Source organism: Zingiber officinale, chromosome 1A, assembly GCF_018446385.1.
Source record: "Zingiber officinale cultivar Zhangliang chromosome 1A, Zo_v1.1, whole genome shotgun sequence".
Lineage (NCBI taxonomy): Eukaryota > Viridiplantae > Streptophyta > Magnoliopsida > Zingiberales > Zingiberaceae > Zingiber > Zingiber officinale.
Window position 1 is genome coordinate 130,272,223 of NC_055987.1, and position 22,646 is coordinate 130,294,868.

General features: G+C 40.4%; 1 protein-coding gene across 1 annotated transcript; it reads right to left on the minus strand.

The window, feature by feature from the left end:
• Positions 1-1,733: 1,733 nt before the first annotated feature.
• On the minus strand, positions 1,734-7,322 carry LOC122002922 (cytochrome P450 71A1-like). Its single transcript, XM_042558326.1, has 6 exons — positions 7,282-7,322; positions 3,541-4,222; positions 2,221-2,295; positions 2,109-2,155; positions 1,842-1,989; positions 1,734-1,766 (listed from the first exon to the last, which is right to left on the minus strand). Exons 1-6 carry the CDS (start codon positions 7,320-7,322, stop codon positions 1,734-1,736), a joined length of 1,026 nt encoding a protein of 341 aa, XP_042414260.1.
• Positions 7,323-22,646: the final 15,324 nt, after the last annotated feature.

Genomic DNA, 22,646 nt, shown 5'->3' on the forward strand with positions numbered 1-22,646 from the left:
GAGAGTCTTTGAGGATCAGTTATAGCTGAATTCATCTCGTCGGTCACCTGCATAACTGCTGCGGCTCGAGTGTTGTGTGTCCAGACCTCAGCACTCACCACATTGCATTTAAGATCAGTAAGAACAACACTAACTTTAGAGAGGAGGCCAGGCCGATCTGTCCCTGTCAGCTCGATGGATGTGTGATTGGAAGAAGGTTTGAGATCTACATATCTCCTTCGTGAAGGTACAGCAGAAGAACCTTCCCCTATGGACTATAAAACAACTCTTGGGCATTTCAGGTGCTGTGGTACATAACGAAATAAGAGAATGCAGGAAGATGGAATTGAAATAAAATACCTTTTGAATGCACTCCTTTATATTATCAAGGTCCTTTTGTCTCTCAATTTTGTTCAGCAAGTTGTCCAAGTTTTTATGATCAAAAGAGACAAGTTTCAAAATCTTGAACAATTCACTTCAGCATGTTGAAACTGGAACTAGTCGCCAATCCTGTCTGGTAGGATTGGATGGACTCTGATTAACCTAGAATTTTCACAAATTTAACTTGGAAAGAATAGTCAGACCTCCAAGTGAAACCACAGTCCAGATTTTTCAATACAAGGGTCCTAACAATTTAAAGAATAAACTCATTGAAAGAAAAAAAACACACCTTTTGGTTAAAATTCCATCTCCCCTCTTGATGGAATAAAGTTCTCTCCATTGCCAACTCTGAGCTGCAACATTTGCTTTAGTTGTCATAAATAACCTCAAATAATACGTAAAAGTATAAATACAAAACATAAAACTATACCCGGGGAGGCTGTAATATTATGCCTCCTACTTGAGTAAAAGCAGTGACAATGCTAACGCCACAAGCATGTAGGAGTGGGTTAGGATCATAATTATTGAACCTCAAAGCCTATCATCCAAGGATAAGCATGAAAAAATAACATATAGGTCATACCAACAAAACCAATCTTAAAGATCGGCACATACCTCACTAAGGACACGCATTCGTTTTTGAGGCTTCAACCTTGACTTTTCCACCAGGGAAGCTCATTGAAATGTTGATAGCGATTTGGTATATCTTTGCAGTGAAATGCTTCATTACATATGGTTCAAAAATTCTTCATTACAGCGATTTGGTATATAAAAGCAGCTTCTCCTAGTTCTTAAAATAATGCTTCATTACATATGGTTCAAAAATTCTTATAAACCAATTGATTGCAAAATGCTGACAAATAATGAAACAACACAACCCGGAAAAACTCACATTTCATCTTTGCAAGGCTTGCCACTTATCCCAATGATTTTAAATTCTTGATTTGTATGAGTTGTCTTCACTCTCAAATTTTCAAAGCTCTTCTAGCCTAGTAACAACAAACAGTGAAAAAATAATTTTAGCAGACATAATATGAAGAATGAAACAAGCAAGCTAAAACAAGTTGCCTCAATAGGTATATTATATATAGACATTCAATAACCTAGAAAATAAAAATAAAGAACAAATTCTTAATCACCTTATTCCATTCCAATTGATATGCATCCTTGACATTTTGATTTGCAAGTAGAAAACCAACCATTAGTCCAGGACACACAGTCATAATAGTAGAGACATCTATATTCAACAAATAAAAAAGATAATAATATTTTTAAAACAATAAAGTTTTTAGGAACACTTATGAATACTAAGTAACAGTAGTATAAACAAGAAGACATCTATAATATCTTCTTTATGGGAAGACTTATGAATACTAAGTAACACTAGTCTCAGTTTTTGAAACAAACTGCATCAAACAATGGAATGGAAGGGAAAAAATGTTATCAGAAGGGAGAGTTTTGTGGCTGTGGCCACTACTAACATTTAAACGCCTCCCAGTGAGAATTTGCTGTCGGTCGAACATTTGGAAGATTCCAGTCATGCAACCTATTTGCCTCTGCAACTCTGGATTGTCATGATCAGCAGCAAATGCTTGCAGAAACTTTGCTGACGTATTTCTCTTCCTGCAACTACAAAACCCGAAATAGAACCAGATCACTCGGGCCAGAAATTAGATTAGGGTTTAGCAAAATACTTACCTCCTTTAATTTGTTCTACAATATTTATTGACAAACATGCCAGCATTCACCCTTCACCATCAGTGCCCCTGATGCTACTTCTACCAAAGTAGTCCCACTGCATTAGAATGATATAATACACCTAGCTAAAAGAGATCCCTTTACTAATTTCTAGTCCCCAACCGAACTCAGCTTCTCTCCAAAACTTCCCTCACTGGCTGGACTACCAACCACACCGAAGAAAACAGGCAGGTACACCTTCAATAATAAAGGCACATAAGGACAAGAAAAACAAAACAAAAAATACGGAAAAGGAAGCAACTTCAACACATTAGCCACTCCCTGTGACAGGTGCACCACCATAAACAAAAACAATAATAGAAATAAAAAAAATTAAAATAAAACTTGTTGCCTTCCTGTAGCTCCAATTTCCTTTTGTTATTATCGACTAGAGAAGCAATGTGTGTAAGGAAGGTGTCAGAGGCAGGGAGTTCAGACGGGAGGAACCTAGCAAGGCATGGATGTGGGGTTTTGCGATCCCAAGGATGGTGAAAGATTCCAATGGGGGATGAACTTGGAATTGAATGGAATGGATTGTTCTTTTAGTTAATTCCTTATTGGAATGGGAATTGTTCAATAAAGTATAGAAACGCAAAGGCAGGAATTACTGGGCAAAATTTAGGACCGAAAATATACTAGATTACACGATACAAAAGAAGACTGTTGCTGCCACAGAAGAAATACAAAAGAAATATGTAGAGGCAAGAATTTCCACCTGTATTCCAAGCCAAATTGTGGTTAACTAGCATACATATATGATAATTAACTATATGAAAGATAATTCATTTATCTCACAAGGATCATAAATGCTAAGAATCCTACATAGTTGTAGTGTTTTTTGCTTCAAAGAGTTAGGTTCAATGAATTTGAGTGGTTAGTGCAAATCAAGTACAACATCTCATAGAAGATTAAAGTGTTCCACAGTATTGTACTCGTCTCAATGGTTGCTCAGAGATCAGATAAGGAAATGACTTACTAGATACTCTAAAAGGATAACCATATATAAACAACTTCCATCCTTGCACTTGTGAATTCTAGAATTCCAAGCTCTAATCTTTTGGTGATGTAAATTTAAGAAATTAGCAAATGTAATACAAATAAAGAGTAAATCTAAATTACTTTTGCACCGTATAAAGTGTGATATAACCATTCATACTGGAACTTAGACAATACATTTATATATGGAGATGTAGTCTCGATGCTGATCTGCCACAGACCAAAATAACACCACTGCGTTTCTATACTTTATTGAACAATTTTCCACATATAACCTCTGAACATTAAAACCACTAGTCCAGGTCAATAAAATTTTTAGGATTGTTTTGAAAAAATAATTGTCTCACAAGAAGACATTCCCTAAAAATGTATTAGGGAATGTCCTCATACGGTTCGGCTATTCGACCTATTTGCTGTGGAATTTGAGCAGAGGAAGAATTAATCTACCTGAAGAAGCGCCTTGATGACTTCCGGAGTGAGGATGGATTCCAACACGGGATCCTTCTGAAGGGAGATCAAAACATCCACGAAATCTTTCTCATCATCCGACGACACTCGCTCTTCATGTTCCTTGATAACATGATCCAGCAGATCATCCCACCTCTTATGGTTCTTCTTCACTCGCGCCACCTTGCCGAGCAACCAATCCACCCAACCGAGCCACGAGAGGTAATCCCCGAGATAAATCTTGGCCAGCAGCACCGAGTTCTCTGAGATGAGCTTCGAGAACAACCCTTTCCTCCCTTCGAACTTCTTCCCCGTGACTATCTGACACAGGATGTCGTTGGAGAAGGCAAACAGGACGGCGGACATGTCGATCTCCACTGCCAATCCACGGGAGCAGATGGCGGCAACCATGGTGGCCACCTCCTGCTCGCGAACCAGAGCGTAGTACTGTACCATCTTGGGGCTCAACAGGTGGAGGCTGCATATCCAGCGGCGTTGCCTCCACTCGTCGTCGTAGGGGGCGAAGGCTATGTCACTGCAGCCATCGAGGAGGATGGGAGTGACGGTGGTGGAGGAGCGGCTGGCGCAGATGTGATCGTGGGTGCGGAGGACATCTCGGGCAGTGTCGGCGGAGGAGACGACGAGGGTCGGGACGCGGCCGAGGCGGAGGCAACACCTAGAGCTGTATGAGGAGAAAGATCGTATGAGGAGAGAGGTTTAGGGTTCGGGTAGGCTAAGGGGGGAAAATAGTGCGCCAAAAATTTTTCGGAGAGAAAGAAGTAAACCACTGCTACAACAAAAATGACGAAGGGGGAAAACAGTGAAAGAATAAAGTCAAAGACAACGGTTTATTAAAACTGTTGTCTTTGACCCCTTAAAAAAATGTTTAAAGACAACAGTTTTAGAAAACTGTTGTAAAAGGTGTTGTTGATTTTAGAAAAAGTCGCTCAACAACAACGGTTTTTACAAAACTGTTGTCTTTTATTTTTTTCGGGCGCTCAAAGACAACGGTTTTGCCAAAAACTGTTGTCTTTTACCAAATTAACAACAGTTCCTTCTAAAATCGTTGTCTTTATGGTGTTGTCTTTTAACAATTTTGTTGTAGTGTTCGATAAATCAATAAGCCCGATAAGTTGGGAAATGATATCACATATAGTGTGTGTTGTTGATTATAGAAGGAAACTGTGTCCTAATATCTAGGTTGATAATGTCCCCAAGAAGAGCTCATAAGGTTTGTCATGTTAAACCCTGCAGGTGGACTTAGTCCGACATGACGATAAGGATGAGTGGTACTATTCTTGGATTAAGATATTAATTAAATGAGTTGTCAGTAACTCACTTAATTAGTGGACATTCGACATCTTAAACACAGGGAGACTAACACACTCATAATAAGAAGGAGCCCAAAAATGTAATTTGGGATTGGTGCGGTAGTTCAATAATAGTTCTCTAGTGGAATGAATTATTATTGATAAAATTAAGTTGTGTTCGGGGCGAACACGGGATGCTTAATTTTATCGGGAGACCAAAACAAATTCCTCCTCTCGGTCCCTATCATAGCCTCTTATTTATAGAGTACTATACCCACCTATACCCTCCTTCGTACCCATGATGTAGGGGTCGGCCAAGCTAGCTTGTGGATCAAGCTAGGGCCGGCCAAGCCTTGGTTCATGGGTGGCCGGCCCTAGCTTGAACCCAAGCTTAGGTAGTCGGCCCCCATTAAATTAAAAAGAATTTTAATTTTAAATTTTTCTTATGTAAAAGATATAATTTATTGGAGAGATTAAAAATTAAAATATCTCTTTTAAAAGGATCTACAAAAGATTAAAGAAAGAGATTAGATCTCTTTCCTTATTTATAGATTGGAAAGATATTTTATTTTTCTTCTTTATAAATTATTCACATGTAGAAAAATTAAAATTATAGAAATTTCTTTTTATCAACCATGAAGGGATTGTAAAGAGAAATTTTATTTTTTAAAATTTCCGAAGACAAATAAGGAATTTTTAATTGTTGATTGAAAATTGTCTTATTTGTTCTCCATGAGGTGGCCGGCCATGACATGATGATTTAGGAAATTTTGTTTTATTTTTCTTAATTAATTCATGTCAAAGAAAGTTAAGGAAATTTTATTGTAATTAAATTTCCTTATTTTCCAAAGCTAAGGAATATAAAAGAGGGGGTTGTGGTGCCTTCATGAGATACAACCTCTATTATTCTCTCCCTCTTTTTCCTTGGTGTTGTGGCCGGTCATCCTCTCTCCCTCTCTTCCTCTTTGTGGTGACTAACTAAGCTGTAAGGTCGACCGTCACATTATGCTGTGCTATACTATTCCCTGACCACCATTAAATCTAGGTGCGGAAGCTGTACTAATCAAAATTTTGATAAACTACTGACATTTCTTGGTTCTATACATGCTAAGGGGTGTAAACTAAATATTAATAACATGTTTTACTTTCCCCATGGTCAAGGAACTGAACTTAAACATTTTCCCGCTAATACCAGACCTCCCAATCGATCCACCGATCGATTGGAATAGTCGGATCGATCCAGTGATCGATTCAGCCGGCTACTGTATGCGGGACATAGGTTGGATCGATCCAATGATCGATCCAGCACGCTACTGTGCTCGGGACGATATTCTGGATCGATCGGCTGATCGATCCAGACTGGTCAATTGATCCAGTGATTGATCCCAGAGCTCTCTGTTCGCGACAGAAATTGCTGGATCGATCGGCTGATCGATCCAGAAGCCTACTGTTCGCGGAACAGATTGCCCAATCGATCAGCTGATCGATTGGGAACCCTCAATCGATCCACCGATCGATTGAGGTTTCTGATTTTGCAGTTAAGCTATGATTTCAGCACTGTTTCGTGCCTCAATCACATTACAAGTTCTAAAATGACTAGGAAACACTCTACCAGTGATAAATAACATTCTAACGTCATAAAAGAAATGTTCTAAGCATAATAGAGTGCATGGTTAACTAATTCATGACCATTAACATACTAAAGTGCAAAATACTAAGACACCGAAAAGTTCTAATGCTTAAAACAATTTTCTAAGTCCCTAAGATCTTCATTCCAAACTCCTGCCCACACACATCTTCGTAGCATTGCCCTCCAGCCTCCGCTAGTCCAGCTTTCCTTTACCTTTATCTGCAGTATAAGGAAAAGAAAGTATCTATAAGCTTTCTCTTAGTAAGAAACCATCTACCTCACAAAAACATGTATACGATGCTATTTATGCTTTGAAAACATGCTATTTGAAAGGAACATACTGAATATGCTAAACATGGCATGGCATACAACACATGGAAATCAAAACTGATCATGTTATATCAACAGAAAGCTAAACTGATACTAAAGCTGAGCTAAGAAAATACTAATCTGATGCTAAACTGAACTAAACTCACATGACTAATTTGTGATGTTTGAAAACTATATTCATAAGTAGATTAAAATAATAATCAAGCTGCTGTTTGGGCCCGGCGACTGTACTTGCTATGCGTGCATCCCTAACTAAACCCGGGTTTGCAAGTCCCGAATTTAGTAGGGTTACTAGGTTGTCTGAACCTAGGGACGACTGTGGGAGTCCAACCCAATGGATATCTAATCCAGTACAGAGCCACTGAAAAGTAAAATACTGAACATAGCTAATTATTGCTTGTCTTGCTTTTACTAGGTTGTCTAAACCCAGAACTAGGTTATCTAAACCTAGAGGTGACTGTGGGAGCCCACCCATTGGACACCCAGTCTTGTAAAAGCTGTAGCAAGACCATATGAACTGTGAAAAGTGCTTCTATTGCATTTATCCAAGCTACTAAAATGCCTAAGTTGCATTTTACTGCAATAAACAATTTAATCGAACACTTGGTGTGCACTAATTCACATCCCTTGTGTCGAAAGTCTATGTACTTCTAAACTAAAACATAAAATCCACACGGAAGCTACTTATACTGCAGGTGAGGGGTTTCTTACCTCCTATTCGAAGTTTCTTACGATTCTAATCGCTAAATTTCCGGAGGAGACGACCCTTTCGACGATCTTCTCGCGTCTTCGCATTCCTCTCGCGGAGGGGAGCGTCCTCGTGTCGAAGTCATCGCCGGAAAGTTCCCTTGGAGTCCTAGGAGAGGAACCCTAGGCCCTCTTGTGGTTGGCGCCGAGAGAAGGAGAAGGAGATGGAGTCGGCGTGAGGTTAGGGTGAGGGTGAGGAAAAATCACGTTAATGGAAAATAACTCTTCACTTATTAATTCCCTATTTATATTAAGTGATAATTCCAGCCCAACTCCAACTTAAATAAAATTGTTTCCCTTTCCTTTCAGCACGACCCTGCTGGGTTCACTTGGTTACCATGGTTCACCATAAATCATAGGACCCAATAGGTCTCGGGTTCAATCCCTACTTAAGCTATTTCGTTTTCTTTTCTTTTTTTTTTTTGCTACTTCCGCTACTCTAAAAATTCATAAAAATATTCTAAAATTCCAGAAAAATCATAGAATATTTCTAAAATAATTTTGAGAATTTTCGGGCGTTACAATCCCCCATACCTTATAAAAAGTTCGTCCTCGAACTTAGAATAATTCTGGGTACTTCTGTCTCATGCTGGCTTCTGTCTCCCAAGTTTCCACTTCTGCTGTGTGACTGTGCCAAATAACTTTGACTAATGATACTTCCTTATTCCGCAATTTCTTAACTGCTCGGTCTATTATCTGAATAGGCCTACTGTCATAGCTGAGGTCTTCGCGGATCTGTACCGACTGGGGCTCAATCACCTGGGTGACATCTGGGATATGCTTCATGAAATACATTATGGACAGCTGACATTTCCTGGGGCAGCTCTAGCTCATATGCTACCTTGCCCACTCTTCTGCTGATAAGGTATGGTCCCACATATATGGGACTTAGCTTGCCCTTCTTCCCAAAACGCATTACTCCCTTCATGGGAGCTACTCTAAGGAACACTGAATCCCCAACTGAAAACTCTAAAGGTCTGCGCCGTGTATCAGCATAGCTTTTCTGGCGGCTCTGAGCTGTCTCTATCCTCTGGCGGATCTGCTGTATAGCTGCTGTGGTATCTGCCACTAGATCTGTCTGAAGTTCTAGCTCTTTCTGTTCACCACTCTCATACCAGCAGATTGGAGATCTACACCTCCGCCCATAGAGAGCCTCATAAGGTGCCATGCCGATGGTGGCCTGATAGCTATTGTTGTATGCAAATTCTGCTAAACTCAGAAATCTAGGGCACATGCTCGGAGCATATCTTCGAGTACCTGATTTACTCGCTCTGTCTGTCCATCTATCTGAGGATGGAAAGCTGTGCTGAACTTTAACTTCGTGCCCAAAGCTGACTGTACACACTCCCAGAAGTGTGATGTGAATCTACTGTCTCTGTCTGAGATGATGGTTCGTGGGACTCCATGTAATCTAACGATCTCCTTGAGATACAATTGAGCTAACTGTTCCATGGAGTAGGATATCCTGATAGCTAAGAAGTGGGTTGATTTAGTCAATCTGTCGACTATTACCCAGATGGTATCAAAACCATTCGTGGTTCTGGGTAATCCCACGATGAAATCCATAGAAATGTCTTTCCACTTCCATTCTGGTATCTGTATGGGCTGCAAAACTCCCCCTGGTCTCTAATGTTCTGCCTTAACCCTCTGACAGGTTAGACAGGTGCTGACATATCGAGCGATGTCTCTCTTCATCTCAGGCCACCAAAAACGTTTCTTCAAGTCCTGATACATTTTGGTGGAGCCAGGATGCATCGCATAAGGAGTCTTGTGAGCCTCGTTTAGGATTTTCCTCTGTAGTTCCTCCTGATCTGGAACACATAATCTGTCACCAAAATATAATACCCCACTATCTGATATTCTGAACTCTCCACCTTCTGATTCTGCTAAACCTTGCTTGATTCTCTGAATTTCAGGATCCTGCTCCTGAGCTGTCTGGATGTCACCGAGCAAGGTAGACTCTAATGTCATAGTAGAGAGCTGTCCGACTATGAGCTCGAGACAGAAATCTGAGATCTCCTTCTGTAGAGGCGGTGACATGGCTGCTAAAGATAATAGGGCAGCACTGGACTTTCTGCTAAGTGCATCTGCTACCCTATTTGCCTTTCCTGGGTGGTAGAGGATGTCTATATCGTAGTCCTTGACCAGCTCTAGCCATCTGCGCTGTCGCATATTCAGATCCTTCTGAGTGAAGAAGTATTTCAGACTCTGATGATCTGTATACACTCTGCACTGAGCTCCATACAAGTAATGTCTCCAAATCTTGAGAGCGAACACCACTGCCGTAAGCTCAAGGTCATGAGTGGGGTAATTCCTCTCATAATCCTTGAGTTGTCTGGAGGCGTAGGCGATTACCTTGCCATCTTGCATCAGCACTGCTCCTAGTCCCAACTTCGAGGCATCACTATATATATCGAAGCTATCTGCGTTTTCTGGTAGAGTTAGTATAGGTGCACTGGTCAATCTTCTTTTCAGCTCGCTGAAACTGTTCTCATAGTCCTCTGTCCACTGAAATTTTCTGTTCTTTCTGGTAAGAGCTGTCAGTGGGGAGGCTATCCTGGAGAAATCCTCTACAAACTTTCTGTAATAACCTGCTAATCCCAGAAAGCTTCTGATCTCACTAGCGTTCTTGGGTCTTTTCCAGTTGCTCACAGCTTCTATCTTATTGGGGTCTACCATGATACCATCCTTTGAGATGATGTGACCCAGGAAGGACACCTGATCTAACCAAAATTCACATTTCGTGAACTTGGCATACAGCTGGTTCTGCTGAAGGGTCTGCAATACTGTTTTCAGGTGCTCTGCGTGTTCTTCCTGAGTTCCTGAATAGATAAGAATGTCATCGATGAACACGATAATAAATTTATCTAAGTATTCTCTGAATACCCTGTTCATGAGGTCCATGAAAGTAGCTGGAGCATTTGTCATGCCAAAGGGCATGACTACGAACTCGTAATGTCCGTATCTAGTCCTAAATGCTGTCTTGGGTATATCCCCTTCCTTGACTTTCACTTGATGATAACCTGATCTGAGGTCTATCTTAGAGAACACTGCTGCTCCCTTTAGCTGGTCGAACAGGTCATCAATTCTGGGAAGAGGATACCTGTTCTTGATTGTGACTTGGTTCAGTGTCCGGTAATCTATACACAGGCGCATGCTCCCGTCCTTCTTCTTCACGAACAATACAGGTGCTGACTAGGGCGTATGAAGCCTTTGTCAAGCAGCTCCTGTAGTTGCTCATGAAGTTCTTTTAGTTCTGCTGGAGCCATGCGGTAAGGTGCTTTGGAGATAGGATTTGTACCGGGGATGAGCTCTATCTCAAATTCGATCTCCCTGTCTGGTGCTAGGCCTGGTAACTCTTCAGGGAAGACTGCTGGGTAGTCACATACGACTCGGACCTCTGCTAGCTGTTGGTCCTTGTCCTGACTGGTACTGACTACGTGTGCTAAGAACCCCGTACATCCTGAATCCATCAACCTCTGTGCCTTCAGAGCTGAGAGAAACTTCTTGGCCTTTCTCCTGGGTTCTCCGATGAATTCGAACTGTGCTTCCGCTTCAGGTTGGAATATGACTTTCTGTTTACGGCACTCGATGGAGGCACCGTATTTGATCAAGAAGTCCATCCCGAAGATAACGTCGTAGTCGGTCATATTAATCACTATCAGATCGCAAAAGAGCTCTCTGTCTGCACTGCTCTGAGCCAGTGCGTAGATGCCATGATTTCTCCTGAGGGTAACGTCGTAAGGAATTGGCTACTGAGTACCTCTGGAGGTACTGCTAACTTCTCAGCAAATGCCCTGGATATGTATGAATGGGTTGCCCCAGTATCGAATAAGACAGTTGTACTTTGTTGTAAAATACTAAACTGTAACAACTGCCGAGGCATTCATTGCCTCTCTCGTGAGTGAGTAGATCCTCGCATTGGTCGTGGCTGGAGGGGCTTCTAATCTGCCCTAGCTGATGTATGGCATCTGATGTAATCGAGCTGGCTGGCCTCCATACCGAATCGGCTGTGGCTGAGGAAGACCGATCTTGTTTGGACACTTGGCCATATGCCCTTCCCGTCGCATTCAAAGCATCCTCGTGTGCCCTTACGACAAACTCGGGATGGAATTTCCCACAAGTAGCACACTTTGGATAACTGGGTCTCTTGGCTGGTCCTCCTTTTGGGTAACTCCTGGTTTGCGCTTGTTGCCGGAGTTCCCTTTCCATTAGAGCTGTGGCCCTGCTGCTTCTGAGTGCCCGAGCCTCCTTGGCCCTTAGCTTCGAGAGGACTTGCTCCTGCTGCCATTCTGGTAATGCTCAGTGATTAGAGCACTGCTCACTAGCTCTTCGGTGGTTTGTGGCCTATGAACGCCACCAGCCACGTTCACTGCTATTTCCGGCCTCAGCATCTTGAGCATCAACCGGACTCGTTCTTTCTCTGTGCTGACTAGTTCAGGGCATAGACGAGCCAATCTGTTGAATTTCTTCACGGCTTCCTCCACTGAAAGGTTGTCCTGACGAAACTCAGTGAACTCGTCGTAGTGGCGGTTTGTAACCCGCATGTGAAAGAATTCCTCAAAGAACTCCTTCTCGAAGTCATCCCATGTCATCTGGTTTACTTGGCGCTTCGCTCTAATTCTCTCCCACCACATACGTGCATCTCCTGTTAGACAGAAGGAGGCGCACTTCACCTTCTCATGTTCTGGCCAGTCCAGAAGCTCCATCGTACTCTCCAGTGTTTTGAACCAGGCCTGTGCATCCCATGGTTCACTGTTGCCTGAGAAGTTCTCTGGCTTGACTCTCTGCCACTGGATCAGATATGCTTCCCTCTGTGTTCCTGCTGCTAGAGCCACTGGTGCTGCAGGTTGGACTGGTGGAACCTCTAAAACCACTGGTGTCGCTAAGTTAGGTTCCGGGGTGACAGTGGGAGTGTTCTGCTGACTAGCCTTTAAGGTGGCTATTTCTTGTTGTTGTTCGGCTAGCTGCTGCTGTAACTAAGCCACTAGTGCTATAAGGTCTGGGGGAGGCACTGAACTGCCTGCCTCGTGCTGGGGCTCAGTATCTGGTGTCCTTCTAGCTGGGCGTCCTCGTGCCATTTCTAAAAGAACAAAGGACATACATAACTAATACAAACATACTGGAGTAACTATTGTTATCATGTTAACTACCATCATAAACAAGCATGCTGTGGTTATATCTAAACATAGAAACAAGAAGCATAAAGAAAGTGAGAGATGTTCTTACTTGGAAGCTGCAGGTTCAATGCTGATGTGTGTGTAGGAAGTATGGAACTTGGCTCTGATACCACTCTGTAACGACCCACCTTCTACTAACTAAGCTGTAAGGTCGACCGTCACATTATGTTGTGCTAAACTATTCCCTGACCACCATTAAATCTAGGTGCGGAAGCTATACTAATCAAAATTATGATAAACTACTGACATTTCTTGGTTCTATACATGCTAAGGGGTGTAAACTAACTATTCATAACATGTTTTACCTTCCCCATGGTCAAGGAACTGAACTTAAACATTTTCCCGCTAATACCAGACCTCCCATCGATCCACCGATCGATTGGAATAGTTGGATCGATCCAGTGATCGATTCAGCCGGCTACTGTATGCGGGACATAGGTTGGATCGATCCAGTGATCGATCCAGCATGCTACTGTGCTCGGGACGATATTTTGGATCGATCGGCTGATCGATCCAGACTGGTCAATCGATCCAGTGATCGATCCCAGAGCTCTATGTTCACAACAGAAATTGCTGGATCGATTGGCTGATCGATCCAGAATCCTACTGTTCGCGGAACAGATTGCCCAATCGATCAGCTGATCGATTGGGAACCCCCAATCGATCCACCGATCGATTGAGGTTTCTGATTTTGCAGTTAAGCTCTGATTTCAACATTACAAGTTCTAAAATGACTAGGAAATACTCTACCAGTGATAAATAACATTCTAACGTCATAAAAGAAATGTTCTAAGCATAATAGAGTGCATGGTTAACTAATTCATGACCATTAACATACTAAAGTGCAAAATACTAAGACACCGAAAAGTTCTAATGCTTAAAACAATTTGCTAAGTCCCTAAGATCTTCATTCCAAACTCCTGCCCACACACATCTTCGTAGCATTGCCCTCCAGCCTCCGCTAGTCCAGCTTTCCTTTACCTTTATCTGCAGTATAAAGAAAAGAAAGTATCTATAAGCTTTCGCTTAGTAAGAAACCAGCTACCTCACAAAAACATGTATACGATGCTATTTATGCTTTGAAAACATGCTATTTGAAAGGAACATATTGAATATGCTAAACATGGCATGGCATACAACACATGGAAATCGAAACTGATCATGTTATATCAACAGAAAGCTAAACTGATACTAAAGCTAAGCTAAGCAAATACTAATCTGATGCTAAACTGAACTGAACTCACATGACTAATTTGTGATGTTTGAAAACTATATTCATAAGTAGATTAAAATAATAATCAAGCTGCTGTTTGGGCCCGGCGACTGTACTTGCTATGCGCGCATCCCTAACTAAACCCGGGTTTACAAGTCCCGAATTTAGTAGGGTTACTAGGTTGTCTGAACCTAGGGACGACTGTGGGAGTCCAACCCAATGGATATCTAATCCAGTACAGAGCCACTGAAAAGTAAAATACTGAACATAGCTAATTATTGCTTGTCTTGCTTTTACTAGGTTGTCTAAACCCAGAACTAGGTTATCTAAACCTAGAGGCGACTGTGGGAGCCCACCCATTGGACACCCAGTCCTGTAAAAGCTGTAGCAAGACCATATGAACTGTGAAAAGTGCTTCTATCGCATTTATCCAAGCTACTAAAATGCCTAAGTTGCATTTTACTGCAATAAACAATTTAATCGAACACTTGGTGTGCGCTAATTCACATCCCTTGTGTCGAAAGTCTATGTACTGCTAAACTAAAACATAAAATCCACACGGAAGCTACTTATACTGTAGGTGAGGGGTTTCTTACCTCCTATTCGAAGTTTCTTACGATTCTAATCGCTAAATTTCCGGAGGAGACGACCCTTTCGACGATCTTCTCACGTCTTCGCGTTCCTCTCGCGGAGGGGAGCGTCCTCGTGTCGAAGTCATCGCCGGAAAGTGCCCTTGGAGTCCTAGGAGAGGAACCCTAGGCCCTCTTGTGGTTGGCGCCGAGAGAAGGAGAAGGAGAGGGAGTCGGCGTGAGGTTAGGGTGAGGGTGAGGAAAAATCACGTTAAGGGAAAATAACTCTTCACTTATTAATTCCCTATTTATATTAAGTGATAATTCCGGCCCAACTCCAACTTAAATAAAATTTTTTCCCTTTCCTTTCAGCACGGCCCTGCTGGGTTCACTTGGTTACCATGGTTCACCATAAATCATAGGACCCAATAGGTCTCGGGTTCAATCCCCGCTTAAGCTATTTCGTTTTCTATTTATTTTTTTTTTTGCTACTTCCGCTACTCTAAAAATTCATAAAAATATTCTAAAATTTCAGAAAAATCATAGAATATTTCTAAAATAATTTTGAGAATTTTTGGGCGTTACAATCATACTAGTTATTTTTGGAAATAATACCAAATACAAGAGACATGCGACTCTAGTATTTCGAATTTGTTTTCGATGTTGTGTTCTTTTGTTTTTCTTTTCCTTGTGATTTGATTGTTCTTTTCGGTTGACCTAAAGTTATTTAAGGAAATTAAATATTAACTTTCCTTAAAAGGCTTTGTCTAGGCGGTGGTGGTTGTTCCCATATCCAAGAAGGTCATGTGCCTCGCCATGTAGTCCTGGAAGCCAATTTTGGAAACTAATATTTAATGAAATTAATAACCTAGGTGATTTGGATTGAACGTGTTAAGTTCCGCAGGAGATCCAAATCTAAACCTAAAAGAACAAATAGATTAAACTTTGGATCAAACGTGTTAAGTTCCGCAGGCGATCCAAGTTTAATTTAAAAGAACACATGGTAGCTAGGAAAAGGTTCAGACCTTTGTACAAAATTTTTGTACAGTGGAACCATTAGGTTTTCCGAGTAGCAACCAACAATTGGTATCAGAGCTAGGGTTTTGCCTCTGTGTATTTGGTATTAGTTTAATTATGCACATGTCATACATAATTTAGGCAGGTAAATAGTAGGATGTGCTAACTTTGTGGATGCAGGATCCAACTATTATGGCTTTTAGTTATTATGTGTGTGATTGGACCCTTGGACATGTCAAGGGCATTTATATGTGTGTGCATGATTGTATTATAAAATACAGCAGGAGCTATATTTAGTTTTATTAGGATTTTATTTTTGATCTAGTTACATGTACATTCCTTTTATGGAATATAGGATCGATGGATGTAATTTTTTTATTTTATGTTCGATCTAGTTTACATGTATATTCCTTCGAGGAATATATGATCGAAAAATGTAAAATTCTATTTATGTCGCGGATCGAATCTTGCAAGGCGTGGAACCTTTTGAGGACCAGAGGCGCAGCGGAACAAGGAGCAAGATGGATGCGACAGCTAGACCTGGTGGCGGTGGCCAAATATGGCAGCAACTTGGGATGACAACACATGGAGGACAACCATAGATAAAAGCCATAATAGTTGAAAATTAGATTTTCTATTTATTGCTTTTATATTGTGCTGTGTGTGCATGTTAGTAAACATGTTTAGTAGGCTAGCATAGTTAAAATTCCTCATTTATAAATAACTAAGTGGGAGATGGATTTTAAATAAATTCCACGGTCTCCATTACTGGTTTGTAAGTGATGCAAACAAGCTTGCGCGTTGGCTCTGAGTGCCTTCCTCCATATCGGATGAGCTTGTTTGTGGATCACTAAAACAAACTTCCATTTGGGATGACTATAGGAAGTTAATTAAGAGCGTGTGATCTTCCCCATCGGAAGGGGCACAATCTTATTAATGGACTTAGTGTCAAGTAATGGTATACACTTAGGCACAACTAATAGTATCCTCTCCATCGGAGTCACTGCTATTATTTGTGTGACCAAAGGATACCAACTATTAATTTTATTTGTCAAAAAGTTAGGTTGACAAGATAATAAAATTAATGGGTTAAAACCCTCCTTTTACAAATGTTGAATTTGTATACGTCCACACTATCGTGGCATACAAAATTCACGGTGTTTTGAGGTGTTGGTTAATTTAAAATAGTATTATTTGAGGAATCAATATTATTCTAAATTTAGAGTTCTGACCAAAAATTATTTGTGATTCTTAGGATGACTTTCAACCCACTGTCCATCATACTACAACAGAATAGATTTACTGGTCCTAACTGCATAGATTGGAAAAGGAACCTGGGCATTGTTCTATAAGTTTGTACTGACTGAGCCTTGTCCTGATGCACCCACTGGTGAATCTACCCAAGAGGAGATTGAATATCATAAGAAATGGGTAAAGGCAGATGAGATGGCGCGGTGTTACATTTTGGCTTTAATGTCAAATGTATTGCAACATCAGCATCAAGATTTACCAACAGCTTATGATATTATAAACAATCTCAAGGAACTCTTTGGTCATCAGGATCGGGCTTCTAGACAAGAAGCCATGAGAAAGATAATAACAGCCACCATGCAAGAGGGTACTCCTGTGAGGGATCATATCCTAAAGTTGATGGCTTATCTGAACGAAATACAGATCCTTGGAGAAGAAATTGATGGGGAAACCCAGATCGATATGATTCTCCAAACACTACCTAGAAGTTTTGAGCATTTTCGCCTGAATTACAATATGAACAAAATGGTATATTCATTGGCGAAACTACTGACAGAACTTTAGGCAGCAGAAGGATTGTTTCGTCACAATTCTCATATTCACTATAATGAAAATGGTTCTACTTCTAAACCGAAAGGAAAGAAGAAGATGAAACAAGTTGGTTCAGCAAAGAAAGTGAATAAATCTCAGAGTACAGGACCTAAAGCTGGAATGAAGAAGCCGAAGGGCAAGCAGTCAGGGCATTGGAAGGCGGACTGTCCTCGTAGGAATCAGAACAACAAAGGTATATCTCATGCTCTAGTTGTTGAAACATATTTAGCGGTGTTATCTACCAGCACCTGGTGTGTAGATACGGGAGCCACTGATCATGTCTGCAATTCCTTGCAAGGGTTCCAGGAAACCCGACGACTAACTGAAGGAGAGATTACCGTCTACATGGGCAATGCTACTAAAGTGGCGGTTGTTGCAGTGGGAGATGTCTACTTATCTTTTAATAGGAATAGAAATTTGGTTTTAAGAAATTATCTTTATGTACCCAGTTTTAGAAAGAATTTAATTTCAGTTTCTAAACTGTTTTTGGATAGATATTCAGTTTCCTTTAGTAACGATGTAGTTATTAAGAGAAATAAAGTGATTATCTGTTCTGGTGCATTAGTTGGTAATTTGTATACTTTAAATCCAATTTCTCCCACAAAGCAAAACATGAAAATTTATAACTCATCTTCTAACTCAAATAAGAGAAAAGAACCTTCGGAAATGAACCAAGCATATCTTTGGCATCTAAGGCTTGGTCATATTAACTTAAGTAGGATTCAGAGGCTTATAGCCGATGGACTTTTGGGTTCATTAGAGTTGGAAAATTTTCCGACTAGTGAATCTTGCTTGGAAGGTAAAATGACCAAGAGACCTTTTAAGGCCAAGGGGTATAGAGTCAAAGAAGTGTTAGAATTGGTTCATTCTGATTTGTGTGGTCCTATGTCTGTCCAGGCAAAAGGTGGTTTTGAATATTTTGTCTCTTTTATAGACGATTATTCAAGATATGGATACATTTACCTAATGCGCCGCAAGTCCGAGTGCTTTGATAAGTTCAAAGAGTACAAGGCTGATGTGGAGAAACGACTAGGTAAAAGTATCAAGACACTACGGTCTGATCGTGGTGGCAAATACCTCTTAGGAGAGTTTAGGAATTACTTATCAGAGGCCGAGATTCAATCCCAACTGTCTGCACCTGGTACACCCCAAAAGAATGGTGTGGCAGAACGAAGGAATAGGACTCTTATGGAAATGGTTAGATCGATGATGAGTTATTCAGAATTACCAAATTCGTTTTGGGGATACGCTCTGGAAACAGCAATATACATTCTGAACTTAGTACCTTCTAAATCAGTTTCTTCTACTCCCATAGAATTGTGGAATGGGCGAAAGCCCAGTCTAAGACATATTCGGATTTGGGGTAGTCCAGTACATGTGCTGAAACCAGATGCTGATAAGTTAGAATCTCGTACAGAAGTTCGCATGTTTGTGGGGTATCCCAGAGGAACGAAAGGTGGTTTATTTTATAGTCCTAAAGACCAGAAGGTCATTGTTAGCACCAATGCCCAGTTTTTAAAAGAAGACTATATAATGGATCACAAGCCCAGTAGCAAAGTTGTTTTAGAAGAACTTAGGGAGGACACGTCTACTTCAGTACCAACAATACAAGATGAAGTACCACAAGAGACTGCAACACGTGTCACACATGATACACAACCACAGACTGTGCCTCGTCGTAGTGGGAGGGTTGTTAGGCAGCCTGATAGATTTATGTTTTTGGGAGAGTCTTCGGACTTGATCCCGGGTAAACATGAACCTGATCCCCGAACATATGATGAAGCACTCCAAGATATAGATGCAACATCTTGGCAAAAGGCAATGAATTCTGAAATAGAGTCTATGTACTCTAATAAGGTCTGGGAGCTTGTAGAACCACCTGATGGTGTAAAAGTCGTTGGATGCAAGTGGATCTACAAAAGGAAAAGAGGGGCAAACGGGAAGGTAGAAACCTTCAATGCTAGGCTTGTTGCGAAAGGGTACATTCAGAAAGAGGGAATCGATTATGAGGAAACCTTTTCACCGGTAGACATACTTAAGTCTATCCGGATACTCTTATCTATTGCTGCTCATATGGATTATGAGATTTGGCAAATGGATGTCAAGACAGCTTTCCTTAATGGAAGTCTTGAAGAGAACATCCATATGAAGCAACCAGAAGGGTTCATTGAAAAAGGCAAAGAGCATCTAGTGTGCAAGCACAATCGGTCCATTTACGAACTGAAGCAAGCTTCAAGGTCTTGGAATATCCAGTTTAATGAAGTAATCCAGTCATATGGATTTATTCAGTGTCTGGATGAGTCTTGTGTATACAAGAAGTGTAACAGAAACGTGGTGGTATTTCTTGTGCTATACGTAGATGATATTTTGTTAATTGACAACAATGTCAAGGTATTATCGGATGTAAGGGTATGATTGTCCAAACAATTTGATATGAAGGATTTAGGAGATTGTCCACACATTCTTGGGATCAAAGTTATAAGAGATCGCAAGAAAAGAATGTTGTGTCTGTCCCGAGCTTCATATATAGATACAATCCTTGCTCGTTTTAGCATGCAAGATTCCAAGAAAGGTTTCTTACCTTTTAGGCATAGAGTAGCTCTATCTAAAGAGATGTCTCCGAAGACATCAAAGGAGATAGAAGACATGAGAGCAGTTCCTTATGCTTCAGCTGTAGGAAGCCTAATGTATGCAATGATATGTACGAGACCTGATATCTGGTTAGCAGATATCAGAGTAACCCTGGACAAGGGCATTGGACTGCGGTAAAGCATATATTAAAGTACCTGAGAAGGACCAGAGATTATATGCTAGTTTACCAAGCAGACGATTTACTCCCTGTGGGTTACACAGATTCAGATTTCCAATCAGATAGGGACAACAGTAAGTCTACATCAGGCTATGTGTTTACTTTGGGGGATGGAGTCATTGCATGGAGGAGTGTTAAGCAGAAATGAGTTTCAGACTTAACCATGGAAGCTGAGTAAGTAGCAGCCTCTGAGGCAGCTAAAGAAGCAGTATGGCTTAGGAACTTTCTAATGGACTTAGATGTGATTCCTAGTTTGCCCAAAATCATCACAATTTATTGTGATAATAGCGCTGCAGTTGCAAACTCGAAGGAACCACGAGCCCATAAGGCAAGTAAACTTATAAAGCGCAAGTACCACCTGATACGAGATATCGTGAAGCGAGGAGAAGTTGTCATCGCCAAGATTGCATCAGCAGATAACCTGGCAGATCCTTTCACTAAGGCCCTTCCAGCAAAAGCTTTCGATCGGCATGTGGAGGGAATGAGAATCAGATGTATGGCAGAAGATATGACAGCTTAGTCATTAGTATAAGTGGGAGATTGTTAGAGTGTATACTGAAAGCCTAAGTTTTTGTAAACATTTATTTTGAATAAAGAATCACATTTGGTCAAATTGTCTACATTTAGTTGTAGTTGTTCAATTAATTTATATTGTAGATAACATAGTATGTGGTGCCACATACAGAAGATGATGTTATCAGTACCTTATAAATTATAAGCAGTAGCTCACGACCAAAATGGAAAGGAACAAACCATTGGAAGGTCGTAGTGTAATTAGGAATTAGTTTATCTTGACTATATAATTACACTAGTACACTTAGAGTGTATTGAGTAGGACCATTAGAGGTCGTTTCTTTTATACTGTAACAAAGACCTCAGTTATTATGGAAGTGTGTGCTCTTAATCCTAATATAATAACAAGCACATATATTTGATATTTATTTCTTTAATTTATCAATGGGTGAGATTTAGTTCGATAAATCAATAAGCCCGATAAGTTGGGAAATGATATCACTTATAGTGTGTGTTGTTGATTATAGAAGAAAACTATGTCCTAGTATCTAGGTTGATAATGTCCCCAAGAAGAGCTCATAAGGTTTGTCATGTTAAACCCTGCAGGTGGACTTAGTCCGACATGACGATAAGGATGAGTGGTACTATTCTTGGATTAAGATATTAATTAAATGAGTTGTCAGTAACTCACTTAATTAGTGGGCATTCGACATCTTAAACACAGGGAGACTAACACACTCATAATAAGAAGGAGCCCAAAAATGTAATTTGGAATTGGTGCGGTAGTTCAATAATAGTTCTCTAGTGGAATGAATTATTATTGATAAAATTAAGTTGTGTGTTCGGGGCGAACACGGGATGCTTAATTTTATCGGGAGACCAAAACCAATTCCTCCTCTTGGTCCCTATCGTAGCCTCTTATTTATAGAGTACTATACCCACCTTCGTACCCATGATGTAGGGGACGACCAAGCTAGCTTGTGGATCAAGCTAGGGTCGGCCAAGCCTTGGTTCATGGGTGGCCGGCCCTAGCTTGAACCCAAGCTTAGGTAGCCGGCCCCCATTAAATTAAAAAGAATTTTAATTTTAAATTTTTCTTATGTAAAAGATATAATTTATTGGAGAGATTAAAAATTAAAATATCTCTTTTAAAAGGATCTACAAAAGATTAAAGAAAGAGATTAGATCTCTTTCCTTATTTGTAGATTTGAAAGATATTTTATTTTTCTTCTTTATAAATTATTCACATGTAGAAAAATTAAAATTATAGAAATTTCTTTTTATCAACCATGAAGGGATTGTAAAGTGAAATTTTATTTTTTAAAATTTTCGAAGACAAATAAGGAATGTTTAATTGTTGATTAAAAATTGTCTTATTTGTTCTCCATGAGGTGGCCGGCCATGACATGATGATTTAGGAAATTTTTTTTTATTTTTCTTAATTAATTCATGTCAAGGAAAGTTAAGGAAATTTTATTGTAATTAAATTTCCTTATTTTCCAAAGCTAAGGAATATAAAAGAGGGGGTTGTGGTGCCTTCATGAGATACAACCTCTATTATTATCTCCCTCTTTTTCCTTGGTGTTGTGGCCGGCCATCCTCTCTCCCTCTCTTCCTCTTTGTGGTGGCCGAAACTCTTCCTTGCTTGGAGCTTTTGTGGTGGTCGGATACTACTTGGAGAAGAAGAAAAAGGAGGAGAGAAAGCTTGCATCCCTTGGAGCTTAGTTGGTGGAAAAAGTTCTTCATCCTTGGATTTTGGTGCTTGGCCGAAACTTGAAGGAAGAAGAAGGTGCTAGGTGGTCTTCGTCTTGGAAGATCGTTGCCCACACAACGTGCGAGGTTAGAAGAGGAATACGGTAGAAGATCAAGAGGTCTTTCTAAAAGGTATAACTAGTATTTTTCCTTTCCGCATCATACTAGTTATTTTTGGAAATAATACCAAATAC